This window comes from Bombus vancouverensis, chromosome 3 (assembly GCF_051014615.1).
Source record: "Bombus vancouverensis nearcticus chromosome 3, iyBomVanc1_principal, whole genome shotgun sequence".
NCBI lineage: Eukaryota > Metazoa > Arthropoda > Insecta > Hymenoptera > Apidae > Bombus > Bombus vancouverensis.
In genome coordinates this window covers 7,806,945-7,823,061 of record NC_134913.1, presented here as the reverse complement: position 1 = coordinate 7,823,061, position 16,117 = coordinate 7,806,945, and the positions used below count along the sequence as shown (strand labels likewise).

The window sequence follows — 16,117 nt, the reverse complement described above, 5'->3', positions numbered from 1 at the left end:
AACACTTTGATTAATTTGTAGAAACAAAAGTATGTTCTGAATTTTACTAAATAGTATAAGTTAATGATTAGGAATTGCATAGTCCTATTTACTATCTTTACTGCCTCTATGAATGTAAATTGTTTATTGAAAACACTTATGATACATACAAAAGTATATCAAAATCAAATATTCATCGAATTACCTATTTTAGAAATCAAAACTTGAATGTATTTATGCCAAAATATATTTATTTATTTAATACCAAAATCTATCTGACATATAATTTAACAACTAATTAATTTGAGGATAAAACTTTTTTCTAGTATAAAACTTATTCTACAAGGTTTAACAATGAAGGATACAAATTTTGTATTATATATAAAAAAAATGAAATCAATGCAGATCCACCCATTTGTAACTTTTGTAATTAAATTACATTCTATCAAAAACAAGTGGCCCAATATTTTTGATTGATAGTGTATATGTATCAATTTAAAATATCTTCAATGTTGATGCCATTATATATCGATAGAAATAACTTAACAGCTTTCCTTCTCGTTACAGTTTTTCTTCTTCAAAATAAAAGAATAAGAAATTGCATAGGATGCTAATTTATAACGTCATATTATACAAAGTATTTCGTTTATTTTGCTTGCTTTTGCATTTTAGAATGACTATATTTAGGCTTGTACGAGAAAGTATGTGGGAAAGGATCTTTTGATATATATATTATATAATATGAAAAAACACAAGTAGCTACAAAAATTAGATAAAATTATTCCCTACAGTTATGAAATATTTGCACATTCGTCCAAAAATAATTGAATAATTTACTTCTGGCACATTTCTCTGTACAACTCTAAAGGATAAAGGATAAAGAAAATGTAAAGATAAAGAAAATGCCACCTTTACTGATGCAATTCGTCCAAAGTACAAGACACTGTATTAAATTGAATTTGTCTGATTCAACCTAGCCAAGTAATCCACGTTCTATTAGCTCGTTTAATTTCTTTGTTCTTTACGTTCTTTGTTAATTCGAACTGTGTGTAATAATTAAATCGGTCAAAAATTGTAGTAAGGGAATCCATAGTACATTGTCTCAAGCTCGTAAATGTCTTCCTGCCAGTGAAACGACTGGTCAAGTTCGCCAACGGCGATCCCGGTATTCCCGGTGATCATCAGCATCTCGATTGTATCTTCGATCGGCATCTCTCGCAGTCGCGCGTCGAATTCCTTCCGAAACCAGAGGGATTCCGGCGCGTTCCCTGAGGAAGCCGTTTCATCGTGACCACCCACGATACTCGTAGCGAATTTGTAAAATGTACAAGCATGGGCTATATCCCTTCTATTCTCGAATCGCTCCGTCTTCTCCCCCCCCCCCCCCCCGCTTTCCATTCAACTCTCGGAAAACTCGTCGCTGCTGCGAGTTCACTAAATGGTATCGTAGTGGAAAGGAATGACGACCGCCCGCGAGGACCGCTTATAAAACGTTGTGTGTCACGATTTTCTTTATACATTTCTGAGGGATGCTTTTCACAATCGCTTCCGGCCGTCGAGATGACGATTTTATTAACCCGAACCATATGGTGCATAAGGTGTGCGACGATGGGTTTATTGCATTGTAGTGCGGCACGATATCTGCACTGAATAGGTAGAGTTGGCAAAATTTTATTTCGAATTTTTATACTAGTTTAATTCCTCATTTTTTGGGAATTGTGGGAGCAATACGGAAATTTTATAGTGCAATAAATGTGAAACTTACTATTTGTTAATATAGGCAAAATGATAATAAAAAAAATGTTTTGTTTCATTGAAATTAAACTGTTATAAACAGGTTGCGGATATTTACGAAAATTCATATTTTTAAGAATGTGATTAAAAAAATGAAATTTAAGTACAGAATTGAAGATTAAAGAAAAAACATGACAAGATCAGTTCTGATAACTTTTTTATTTTAACGTCACTTTATGGGTAAGAAAAATATTTTAATACAACACATTTGAAAGAAGGAAAAATCTGTGAAGTCCAGTGAAAGATAAGAAAGAAGATTAAAAATAATATTTATGTATGAGAAAAATAATATTTATATATGTCGAGTTCTCATTATGATTAGGGTTAGGGGCGTGAAACGAATCCTCATTTGAACTACACATGGTTGCTATGCAATGGAGAAGACATTGACTAGTGCAAATACGACTACTACAGAATTTGACAAGTAACCGCGGTAATCAGACACTCGAGAAGCTAATGACAATGATCCTAGGTGCAACAACGAATCCGCGGTCAATGGGTTAGTAGGCTTATTCCTTCGTCGAAGTCTAAGTTGAAATTGATGCCTAGCGTGGAGATAGCAGGACGTTAGTTAACTAGTCCAAAAGCTCGTACACCAGCGAGAGTGACTTTCCATCACGGTGACGCTGTCGAGGAAAACTATGATGAGGTGTGTCTAAGAGCACGAAATCCTCGGATTCGTGGAGAGATGTCTTCATTCGGGAAGTGAGAGAAATTGACGCTGCTGTTAATTGGTCAATTTGGGACAAAGACAGCTTGTCCGTTTGAAGAACCTTAATTAACAAAATCCTAAAGTTTATAGCGGGTCCTCAGACTAGCTGAACTTGCGCTGTGTAGGTGCATCGACATCTAGTAATCATTTGCCCGAAGGAACCGTTGGAATGTTTACTGTCGAGTACCTCTACGGGTATTTCTTTTAATGAGGGCTATATTATTGCTCCATACCTTTGTTGGACGGAGCGTTTCTCCCGTTGTCTGCGACAATCAGTTGAGCCCAAGCTCATTGTCACAAATCTCAAATAAATACAATTGGGTAGAATGACGACAAATTGTTTAATTAGAACTGTAGACTTTAATTACAATTTTATGGATTTTCCCGAAGTTCCAGAGGGGAGGCTCCGATGTCCTTTCATCTCCGACATATAACATTATTTGAGTGATAATATGATGATGAGTGATGAGTAACAATATTTTAATATAAATATATTAAAATAACGTATTAACTGAAGAGAAACGTAGCAATTTTGATATAATGCATATTTAATTTCTTTATATTGATTTATATTCATTTTATAAATTTGCTTAATTTATATAAAATTTCTAATACTTATCTCTTCTTTACATTTTTTAAATATGTTACTTCTTTTAGCTATTTTATAACCAAATAATTTGCGATATTTTGAAAAATTATTGATTCCTTCGATTACTATTATCAAACACGAGTACTTTTATAAACTTATTAATGGTTTTGAAGAAAACATTGTTCTAAATGAAAGGTAATTTATTAGACAAGGAAGTGTTAACAGAAATAATTCCATTGATTGTCGGAATTCAGTAATTTAAACACATTTTGAAAATAATAATTCTTTGTAATGTCAGAAAAAAATTAAAACAGATTATTTATGTTGATACTCATACTTACTAGAATTCATTTATACTCATTAACTTCTACAACTTGTAATGTATTTTATAAACTTATAATTTAATTATATATAAACTTAATTGCCACAAATATAATAACAATATACATTACAACAGATCTTTGCTACTTCTTACATTGTAATAAGCACTTTCAATCTACATGTTAATTTTAAAGTTAATATGTATGTAATTAATAAAATATGAACAAAATAATTTTCCGACATCGTTATAAGATATAGTGCATATGAAGATATTTATCCTATAACGTTTATCCTTGAGTAACTTGTTCTGTTTATTTTAAGATTATTTGAAATGAAGTTCTCCTATGCTATATAACAAGTTATGACACTTTATTAAAGATCATATATGATAAGAATATTTTGAGTCATACATAATAATTTATCTCGGTCTTTACTTTTACATTAGCGAAATTGAAGAAGCGAGCAAAACTCAAAACAAAATTTCGACTGCAAACATCTAATACTTTTAATCTTACGTTAATATTATATTAATTCTTTAGAACTTGTAGTTAATATCAAAGCTAATATGTACCTCTTTTTTCTATTCTCACTGATCGTAATTTCTGACCTAACGGTAGAAGTTGCACGAGGTACAGATAGAACTTCAAAGGTTTTAAAGCGCAGAACTTGCTTTTAATTATTCGACTGGGTGTAGTTAACGGGCATGCAGGCGTGCATCGCGTACACGTTGGCGGCGCAGCGAAACGTGATTGCGAAAGGGTGAAGGAAAGAAGACTGAACCGCAGGAGGGAAGAGCGGACGATGCGGAATATATTATAGACTCGTTCCTTTTGACCTGGCACTCGGCTAAAATCTCACTTTCGAGATAAATGATGAGTAAAATAATGTTGAAACGAACTGGAATAAATTACACTATCGTTCCAATTAACATATCGATCATTCTTTGTAAACACTTTCGATTGCAGCCTTCCACGAAAAAACATTCCTAGCATTATGGAAATATAGAGAATCTGGCAATAAAACATAAAAATTATTTGTTTTCGAATAGGACCGTCCTTAAATTTCTATTATCGAACCGCGGATGCTTATGCATTTTTGGAAAATTTCAAGGTGTAAATTTTTCTCTAATTATTATTTAACTAATATTATCTATATCTAATTATATCCATAAAGACATAAAATTGTAAAAACATCCGCAGTTTACTTTTCAATTCTCTCTTATTGAACATTCGAATTTTTATATGAGGTCTATTTCAGATGAGCAGTTACATCTATCCTTTTGTAGAATTATGAAGTTTTACCAAATCTTTTTTACTAATCGAAATATTTTTTGGTCGTCTAGGATTATTTCGAAATGTCTTATCAAAAAATTTAGTTTTTTATTTAAAGTATTAGTAAATTGAGTTGGAGATATTTAGAAACATATAGAATATTTATAACAATCATTAATATTTCATCACAGATTAAACACAATGAAGTATATTTGAAGAAAGTCAACATTTCTTATCAGTAGAGATTGCATACGACATTAAATTAGTCTACCTACTTATTTTTGGAACACTCGGAGTAGGTATCTCATATTGGGTTGAAACTTCAGCAAACAGGTATCGCATACTTTCCATCATGGACTACACGGAACGACTTATCGCGCGCAGAAATTAAAGCGCGTCCAAGAATTTGCAGGAATCGTGTAAAATGGAATTAAAAAAATTACACGTCACGATATCCAACAAGATTATACATCTTTTTATCGACCCGATTTCGCTGCTCACCGGATGAACGAAATACAAAAATAACACACATTCATTACATATACATATATATGATTGCAATTTTGCGAAACAAGCTGGAGGTACTGTGAAATTGAAAAAACCGAAAGGCGTGCATCTGGGGAGAAATTACATGTATTCTCGTTTCTTGTTTCAGCTCCGTTTAACATGACAATTTTGCTTCAGGCTACACTTTACACTAATAAGCACTCCCGCAACAAAGTTGAACTAAAATGAAGCGAACGATTAAAACCGTTAAGAAGTATGATGAAGACGATGTTAAACGTATCTTTTAGAAAAAAGTTTCTAGCTCACTCAATTCGTTGAAACTAACTTTGAAATCTACTACAAACATTGATTATCTATATGGTTCATGTCTCAGTATGGTTCTGGTTTCAATAAGCAATAAGATTTTTAGTACTTTAGTCTTACATATCTTTTTCAAAGTTAAACAATTTTTTAACAATAAATAAACAAGATTGCGTTGCAGCAGAATTAAATTGAAATGTAGTTTATACTCAAGAAATTATGAAAAAAAGTAAAGCATTTTCGACTTCTTTTTTCGCGTAGAATCACTCCCTTTCCGCTTGTACCACCAGTTACCAACCACCCTGTATATGTATAAATTGTGTTCGTATGCGCGTACGCTGCACGAACAGAAAATTTAATTGTCAGATTGCATAAGCAGAAGCATCGAGAATTTCGAAACCCTTTCCGCAATAAATTCTGAAAGAGATTGAAATGGTCAGAATAGCCACCGAAGATTACTTTTTGTACGACGAAAAGATTAAAAGAATCGTCGTAACAGTTCTCCGAAAAGGAATCATGGTCGCGTTATAAATCTCAAAATTTAAATCCAATTTAACGTGGCCTTAAGAAGGGGACGTCGACGAGATAGTAACAAGGCACAGCGAGTGTCGTTGGTTGTTCTTTCCGAGGATCCTTACTGGCTAGACGGATCTGCGTTCGTATGTTTAATGTACCCTTAAGGAAGAACCTCGTCCTTTTAACTCGTTGCACCGGTAAGGCCAGTCTGCGATTCGATCGTTCTGCGTACGTCTTCGCGGAGAGAACTCCTCGCGTTCATCTTCATGTTCCTCGTCTGGTCGGGCGTCATCGATGCGGATAAGAGGATTTACTTGACCGAACGTCTCACCATGAGATTTCCAAGTAACGCGTGCCTACATTACGCTGCCGACTAATACGATAAAGCGATAATTCTGATTTTGAACTTGATGAATTTTGTCATCTTATATTACCTGTCCAGACAAGGTACTCAATTTTTTTTTGTTTTTTCGTTTGTTTCCTCTTATGCATTTACTACCATGTTACTGCTTGAAATAATTGCAAAATTCAGTATATAGATGATTAATTATTCGCAAATATTAAATCCTTTACCAAATTCACTCCATAAGCTTAAAAGCTTACATTTTACAAATCTTATCCTTTCTTTTTCTTTTATTAAAAATGTGCTGCTAGGAAATATGTATTAATGTAACGAATTATATCGCTTTAAGTAATTTTAAGTAATGTGATCGTAAATTTGAATAAAAGTCTTATAAAATACCAATTGAGTTATTACTACTACTAATATTATTGCACTTATCGTATTTTTGTACTTATTTTATTTAAATATTACATACTGTAAAAATATATTATTTTGTATCTAATTGACTATTTGTACGAGATTATTTTCGTATGGTACCTTTCATTCAATAAGGATACATACACAGGATATTTCATCTAACTTGACCTCTTTTTCTAGATTTCAAGGTCATCGAAGTATTTTTAAACGGGACTACATATTTACATGACAACAATCTTATAGTTCATAAAAAACAAATTCAATGATGTCCAATATATTGATCTTCGCGTGACCTTCAACGAGAAAATCGTGAAATGTTTGCCATTAATTTCAATACTCGTTCGGGGACGGTAAATGATAAAATCTCAATTTCATTGGAACAATGTGTCGTGTAATTATTCCTCATGCTCATAAACAGACGTTCGTATCCTCCTTTTATCGTTTGAAGTATGATTACACGCATCATATCAAAGCGATAATCCTAGCAGCCGATTATCGCTTTACAATCAGTATCAAAAGCTTATCCATCATGTACTATGTATTGCGGCATTAGACAAAATTACAGAAAGTGGATGAATTAACATTTTTAGATACTAGTGGTCGTAAAAATTTTTCTACTTGAAATCATTATTTAAGTATGTGTAATTACCCTTGCATTGATTATTCTACCAATCTATTTTTATTTGTTAGATTTGCATTTTGTGTGTAATATTATATTGTCTTCCACATTTCTTTCTCCATTTACTACATATATAAATTCTACAATAATTTTTATTTTAATACGTTAATAAATTGTATAAATACTTTATAATAAATTTTGACATAAACAATCTTATGCAATTTGTAGATGTGTTTCTTTATGTTACAATCATAATATTTCATAGGATTAATTTATATCATAGAATATCAGAAATAACTATGTAACGTATAATAAATAATTACGAGCATGTATCAATTATATAATAGTTCACATTAACTTTTATCACTTAACCTTTCCAACCTGTTGGAGAAATGATTTTTTATTAATTATTAATTAACTTCGATAGAAACATTTTTTCAAATTATTTTATGAAGAAGACATAATATATTAAAATTTGAGACCAGTTTTACTAAAATCAAATACATTCATCTTCAGTTTATTAATAATTTATATAAGTATACAACAGTGCGAGTACGCAAGATCGAGCATGAAAGGCTTGCAATTCATTGAAGACATAAAGTTCGTACTAATATTGTGTATTTATTAAGCCTTATTCACAGTTTTTTCCGTGAAATATTTTCCAAAATCTATCAGATTGCTACATTAGTGTTTCTTAACGTTTCTATTAAACACAATGCTTTCAGCAAACTCCATCTTCTTAGAGTAATATTGTTCCCGCCGTACTAACGACTCATAATAATAGTCAACGAACGAGTGGTGACGTGGAGACGTTTTTTCTGACGATCTACCTTAATGTGGTCTACAAACTTAGACCCATGATGATATACGCGCTCCTGAAATGTTTCCTTTCGCGACAGTATACTTTAAAAGTGTGGTACAGAAGGGCGGAATCCTCTCCCATTATCCCTGTCAATGTCCTTGCGGTTTTTGAGTAAATAACCAGCCGGAATAACAGTAATTTTTCTGTCGAAAGTCTCCTTTCGTTATTTCTCGGTTTCAGAACCGCAAAAAACGTAAATCAACGGAAATCGATGCATCGTTGAATACGCAAGTATAACAAGATCTGCGGTTAAATATAACACATTTACATACGTGCATATGTATAAGTAACCCAGTATCTTTAATCTACATATTTATAGAAAAATTGTAGCAGTAAATGAATTGATTATATAGATATACTATACGGCAATATTATTTTTTGTATGTACATAAAATATCTACATTGGTTTTCGTAATATTTACGTCTCATAATTATAAATATTTTTATAAATGATGATCTTATACATGATATTTATATAAGAATGGATATATTTGATTGTATTATAAAATTAAATTAATGAGCATATATTATTGCAAATACAAAGAAAGCATTAAACATTACGATACTCTATATTTTCTGAATATTTATCGTATTATTGTACAATATAATTCATTAGCTTTGCTGGTTGGCTCTGCAGAGTCAGTAGTAAATGTAATATAAATATTAAATAAAAAAGGAAATAATTCATTGATATAGTTGTTTATTAATTAAATAACTCAGATCTTCTATTTAAATATTGTAATAGCTTTAAGTTTCTTGAACCCAATTTTTGATTATAAAATTATAAAATATAAAAGCTCTACTTTTCAAAAAAATCCAGTACATATTTTGAAAACATCGAAAGAATAAAGAAGTATAAATTAATGTTTATAATTATTGTATAACATAAAAATGTATCCAGTTAATATTTAGTCATGCCGGTACTAACATCTTACTTAATTGAAATTATGGATCTAAAATTTTGAAAATCTTAGGTCGCTCATTTTGAAGAAAAAATGCGTATATATAATACAGTATATTGCAATTCTTCATAAAATACTTATATTTTCAGTTTGTTAAATAAATAAATACCATTTTAATGAAAGCCTTTCTTATAATTCGTTAAAAAATACAATTTTTACTTAATAAATATTGTATTGTAATTTTTCTATACATAAAAATTTTACATAGATCATTAATTACCACCTATCATAGGATACAATCAATCCCATTATTGCCTTTAACTTTTTAATTCTTGAATGAAAGAATATACTTACTTTGTGATGTGTTAGTCATTACAAAATCACAAAATTTTGATTGCTAAAAAAGTAACATACAAATTTTTGAAGAATCAAAACGGAACACGAAGCATTTGCTGTTTGTCATATTATGTATATATAATTGTCATATTATGCAATTTCTGCTCTATAATAACTTTCAAACTTTGATACTAGTAAAATGAAAGCTTAATACTATTTTAATCCAAATTAATCCAAAAATTTATATATTTATCAATTTAAAAATTAATTAATTTAAAAATTTATATATAAAGCGAATTTATTAAAACTTGCAAAAATTGCTATCAAAATACAAAAGCGTAAAAATATTAGAGTAGTATGTATATACAAAACACAAATGTTATTTTACACATTATAATGACACTTCACACAGTTAAAATTCCGATAAAATATAATAATATACTTAGCTTTTAGTAGTTTTTAAAAAATTGAGTACTAATGTTATTTATCTATACAATTAATATAAAAAAGTTTCCAATTCCAAGAAATAAATATTAAAAGTATATGTTAATTCTTCATTTGTACTTTTATATTTAAAATATATTTATACAAAATATTAAATTTGCAGATTCCTATTAAAGATAATGCCACTAATCATATAAATGTTATGACGTAGCAACTTCATATACGTATATCAAAGTCCTAGATAAGTTTTAGCAATTTCAATTTTTAAAAATTCTTTCACTTTCATCTACTAATAAATCATAGAGCTGTGGTTTCAAGTTGCGTATTCGATCGAGTAATTTATCAATTATTTTTCTTAACTCAGTGATTCTAATGGTGAGAATAAAGAGACACCTTTATATCGAACGACAATGCTCGATTTGTGCCGTGAATTTGCTCTTCGTATCAATGTAACAAGACATCAGTGATCAAACGTAGCGATAACAACACGGTGAATGATAACATTCTTTGTGCTTTCGATTACATTTTTCAATAGTCTACGATAGCTGCAGTTGCATTTATCTGGAATTTTAAATAACTAGAAATTTTTCTATGTTTAAATTTTATATTAAATAAATATCATATCGACATGTATACACGAATTTATAAATGATATTCATTGTACATTATATTTCATATAGTTTCGTATATACAATATTGAAAATTTACATATTTAACTTGTGAGAAAAAAAAAGCATTCTTCTTTAGAGCTTTTTTTACAATTTAGTGGTAACATATTTTTCTATCATAAATGATTACTATACAACAGTAATATACCTATCTAATTTAACATACCTCAGAATAATGTTAAATTGCATAATAAGATTATGTAATTTATATAACTCAATGCTTCGTCTACCCAATTATCTATCCAATTAATTAAAATACTCTAGAATAAAGATTTATGAATTTTAAACACTCTATGAGTCACCGTTGCTATTCCTATGCAGTAAAACTTTACGACTGAAGTGACTGATACCTGTCCAATTGAATTATACCTAAAACTATCGGATCTGTTAGTACAAACAATTTGTAACAGCAATATAACTGAACATAAAATGGCAGTCGTTGAAATTCTTTTCATGAATATGCAGAATATTGATTTTTCGATCGATATTTGTTACAAGTGATAGGTGCCGTTACTGTACAACAATGAGTATTCAAGGATTTTTCATCGGATTTAACAAGAGTAAACGCATTTATACCTTTCTCTGGGATGAAGTCAGGTCTAACTTAGGTTTCGTGAAAATTTCTACCGACTGCAGCTCAAATAAATAAGTGTACAATTCCATAGTTTCCTAAGGATATTATCTTTTGCTTCAACATTTATTATGATGTTGCCTTCTAACATGTTACGTTACGTTTAATGGAACTTCATCGTTTAATGGAATCAAAGATGAAGCTTACAGAAATTTGAACATTAATAAATATCAAAAAAAAGCTCCTTGTTAATACTGGTAAAAATAGTACTAAGTAGAAGCATAATTTTGGATATTCTTTTGAATTGTTTGTTAGTAAATAACGGAAATAAAAATTTTCTAAACATTAGAGGAGGTGAGAGACACAGGAAAATAATGAGATTTGTATTCTGTATTATTCGTAACGTTGTTCAATATATTTAACGAATTATTTTTTATTATCTATTTACAAGAAGGTATCAGCTTGATGAAATTTTGTGATAAAAGTTTAGTCCAATGTGAACTATGTGCACACTAATGAATGAAATTTATCAGTTCTAATTTTGTTTGTTATGTGCATTATGTACAATATTATTACAAATCACTATAATACAATCAAATATTTCACAATGTGTCTTTCAAGGAAATCTCCTTTAAATAATAACGTGAAACAATTTAAATATCTTATTTCTCTGATACATCCATTAAGTATCGATTGGATCATTAACATTTGTAACTTCTATAACATTTATAAACTTTACAACAAATCACTTCTTATAGTACTAACACCTAATATCTTAAAACGTTTCTTATCGAATCTTTCTCAATACCGCAACATAACATTCTTCTAAAAATAGAAATATAAGAATAAAATGATTTATCTGAATGGAACACTGGTCAAGTTATGTTTCCTATTAAATATTAACCGCTCTTGTAAGGCACTCAGGAATGCTTCATCCTTTGAGAATGTCCAAACGTTCGATTTTTCTTTAACGACGAGATATGACATTTCTATACTCGTACTCTCTACCCTAATAAGCATTTTTGAAAACCCGTTTTATACGTACTAGATTAAGTAATCTTTACTCCAGTACAAAGAATTACCATTAATCTAATAATAAAAACGACATAATTTTCTCGTCTCGTATAGTTACATCTGTACAATATTGATATGACTAGATCACAGTGGATAGAAACAGCCGCTATTTATCGCCTCCTTTTGGCCCTTTCTCCTACTCGTCATCTCTTTCACTTCTGTAACATAAAAATGAACAAATTTTTTATGTTAACGTACCATTCGTGATTATCGTATATTAGATTAAAACAGATTCTCGATCAGAAGATAAAATGCTTTAATTTCTTCAGAACAATACATGTGTGGTGAAAGTTAATTTTCAAATTGATTGTTTAGTTGGTTATCTAACATTTATTTCTTCATTATTGTTAATATCACTAAGTGTTAATATCACTGTAAACTACGATGAAATTTTCACTTGGGAATTATTTTTACTTAGGTCCCAGATTTCACGTTTACTTCACAAAATATCGATATTGATGAAAACCACGTAATGCTACTTTATAAATTTATTCGTGAAGAAATTGAGATTGTCGAAGATCGGTAAGGAGACACTACAGGTATATAAGTGAGAGAAGCAGGGGATGATTTCAGGTAAGGGCAGTTTTACTGGAAGGGACTGGCTCTTCATGGGTAGAACGAAAACGAACAAATCTGTAGAGACGGTCGGGAAGAGAGAAAGACGGAAGAATAGCGTACCGGTTCAAAAACCTACAAAAGGGGGACTGAAATATCCTGAAAGATGCATTCAGGTTAAACGCAGCAGACGAAATCGTCTCTTGTCAAAGAGAAAAAGAGAGAGAGAGACTAGTCAGAGAAAATAGAGAGGAAAGAAGAACGAGCCGAGAAACAGAAGAAGATAGAAAGCAAGGAAAAGATCCGCGGGAAGAAACGTTAGAAGCTTCAATGGAACGTCGGAAAAAGTTATGTCTATCAAGATTAAAGTTGAACTTGGATAGACGATCAACGTTTCTGTTTACTCTTCAAGGGTACGTGAGTAACTCGATGTCCTGAATAAAACGAATACACGTCCGACTCGCATTTTTTAATATAATATATAACACATTTATTTTGTATTATCATACAAATGCAAAAATATAAATTTTGTTAATTAAATTATGGAAAGAAAATTATAGTAGTTATTACGTTGAAATTTTCTTTCTGGTATGGAATGTACCATTGATGATGTGCGTTCTAGATAAATGTGACAGAAATTATATGGACAACAATAATATCTGAAAATGAGGGTAAGATATTTGAAGAAAGCGAAACCGAGGGAAATGGATACTCGTATTTTCTCGTAACGGGATGTTGTTAAGCTTTCGCAGAAGGTGGCAAAATTTTCAGAAGAGACGAATTGGACGACTCTAAAAGTTGAAGAGCGAGGAGGGATGAAAAAACGGTAGAAGGACCGGCACACATATACTGGTGGTGACATGCGTGTTAGTACACAGTGAAAGAAATCGGGCACAAAAGCGTCGCTTCTAGAATGTATACTCGGTGGCCCTCTGAATGGAGTCTGCGATTTGAATGGCTGGAGTTTCAGCGAGGGGTCGCGCGCGCCATTGTGACGGGACAAGGTCACAAATCTGGTCGGAAATTTCTTTGAACTTCCTTGGTAACGCGGATGTTACCTCACGAGTAAAATTTACGGTCGTTAAGGAGCGAGGGAGGTGAGAAACTTTTTTAGAAAAAAATTCTGAATATGACGCAATGTTTCTTTTCAACTGAGCGTTTGAGTTTGTTTCCATATCAGTTTTTGCAAGAAATATTAAACAACAGTTCTATATTAAAGAAAAGTAATTAGAAATGACGATAACCTTTTTTTAATTGATTCTTTACAGTAAACAACCACTTAATAGATAGTAAGACATAGTAGATAATTTTATTTCGTTGAAAAGAAGCATTTTATCTTTTGCTTGAATTTCATAATCGAAAAATATTGCTAGAGCACGTAAATATAATTAATACTAAACTAAAATATAAATTAAGTGTATTTACTAACATTAATTATTACAACACGTCTCACTGAATCAATTTTAAAATTTCAAATATTGGTACGACTAAAAAACGTACTGAATAATAGAAAGAAACTGAACAAACAAATTACGACACTAACCTTTGTGGTGAAGAATGGATCCAAATCGGAACCGATGTAGACACTGATTTTCTCATTGACTTTGTTGCCACCAGGAGATGACATCCAACAGCTCTTCGTCTTCGGGACTCATAGGTTCGTAATTATCATAACCATCGGAATGTGTCGCATAAAGAGTACCCGATGTTCCGTACCCTTGACTGCCAGCTGATGACGCTTCGGAAACAAAACTCGGCGTTGGCGAACTCGAAGCTTCGGAACAAGGTGCTGGTACGAATGTTGGGCTAGGATTTTGCCGTAAATGTTGATGTCGATGCAAGTCCGAGCTACTATGATGCCGGAGTTCATTGTTGACATTGCTACGAAGTCTCAACTCGGGAGAATGGTGACTGGATTCAACGTTGATTCCATTATTGGAACTACACGTGGATGAGGCGGAAGAGGTCGACGAAGGCGATGACGATGTTGGCGAAGATACACTCGTGACATCCGAACTACTGTCGTGTTCTTCCAGAAGACGTTGCAGACTCCTGATATACTCGACTGCCATCCTAAGTGTTTCGACCTTCGATAGCTTTTTACTACCGGCTCTAGATCCGCCGTGCGTGCCAGCTGTATTTCCTCCAAGAGCTTGTGCCACGCTTTGAGGTATATGCTGCCTCAAAGTGGCGAATCCATTATTCACCTGCTTAACACGATTTCTTTCTCGAGCGTTCCGCCTCGCAACCGAAGCCGGTTGATGAGGAACCGTACCATAAGGACCGGTCGTCTGACCGTAAATCTTGGATCGCTTGCAACCATGTTGTTGAATCTTGATGTCATTAGCCGGCATACTACTAGTGGAAACAATCACATTGCTGCGATGAGTTTGAGCACTGGTTGTTGAAGAACCGTGAAGATTGTGGTGATGATGCTGTTGCTGTACGCTCAACATGATCGGTAATACGTTCCCCTCCTTCGATTCCACTAAGGTCATATCACTGATTCGATCCCCCCCACTACGAGAGCAGGAGTGCGCGGCAGCGCGTGCCAGATGACCTTGAGAAATAGAATCCTCGATGTGCTCAAAGTACTAGTTTGCAAACCAAGTACTATGACGCTTCCCTCTCTAACGAGCCCCCTTCTTTTACAACACCTTGGTTGAATACGCACGACGCGTCCAACGAATGTAGTAGAATACAAACAATAAAACACGTTCAAAACGAGACGAATGATTACGTGAATTAGGAAAGTTGAAAATAAAACCGCACCCTTGATGCTAACAGTACGGACCTGGCTCCCGAAATGCCTTACTAAGAAGGGTTCGAGGCCTTATATAGCCAGGGCGGGCACGCGCCTATCCCCTCCATTGGGCCTCATACTCGATCTCGGGCCCTAAACCCCCATCTTCTCCCCTCTTTCCCACCCTACTGGCTTGCAGCGCCTCATACCCCTGTACGTCCCCACCACTACCTATCCAAAGGCCCTACAACGCCCGAGATTCTCATCTTCGTGAATCGCCCTCGTGCTTTTGCGTGTCCGGTCGATTCTATTTACTGATTTGGATATTTAAAGATGATACCCCTCGCCGTTATCGGTAAGATAACTTAACTTGTGGTTCTCGTTTCTCGGAAGTTGTAGCGTGCTCCGGATTTTATTTTAGTTGCGCATTTATATAAGCTCGAAAGTCTATTTCTATGATATATGTACATACGAATAACATCCATAATACGTGATAGTGATAATAATAATTATATTATTAAGCGCATACATAGAAGTTTTTGCGAATTAAATGAAAAAGACACAACATTATATTATTTTTGGTTATAATCTATA

At 32.5% G+C, this 16,117-nt stretch overlaps 1 protein-coding gene across 1 annotated transcript; it reads right to left on the bottom strand.

Annotated features, from left to right (window-relative positions):
* Positions 1-11,851: 11,851 nt before the first annotated feature.
* LOC117165790 (uncharacterized) lies at positions 11,852-15,559 on the bottom strand. The gene is made up of 2 exons (XM_033349166.2): positions 14,324-15,559; positions 11,852-12,383 (listed from the first exon to the last, which is right to left on the bottom strand). The coding sequence occupies exon 1, from the start codon at positions 15,276-15,278 to the stop codon at positions 14,376-14,378; it is 903 nt and encodes a 300-aa protein (XP_033205057.2). The 5' UTR covers positions 15,279-15,559; the 3' UTR covers positions 11,852-12,383; positions 14,324-14,375.
* Between the last annotated feature and the right edge of the window lie 558 nt (positions 15,560-16,117).

What these genes read in the sequence shown, in the direction of transcription:
- LOC117165790 (XM_033349166.2), bottom strand. Translation starts at nt 15,278, where the DNA reads ATGACCTTAGTGGAATCGAAGGAGGGGAACGTATTACCGATCATGTTG.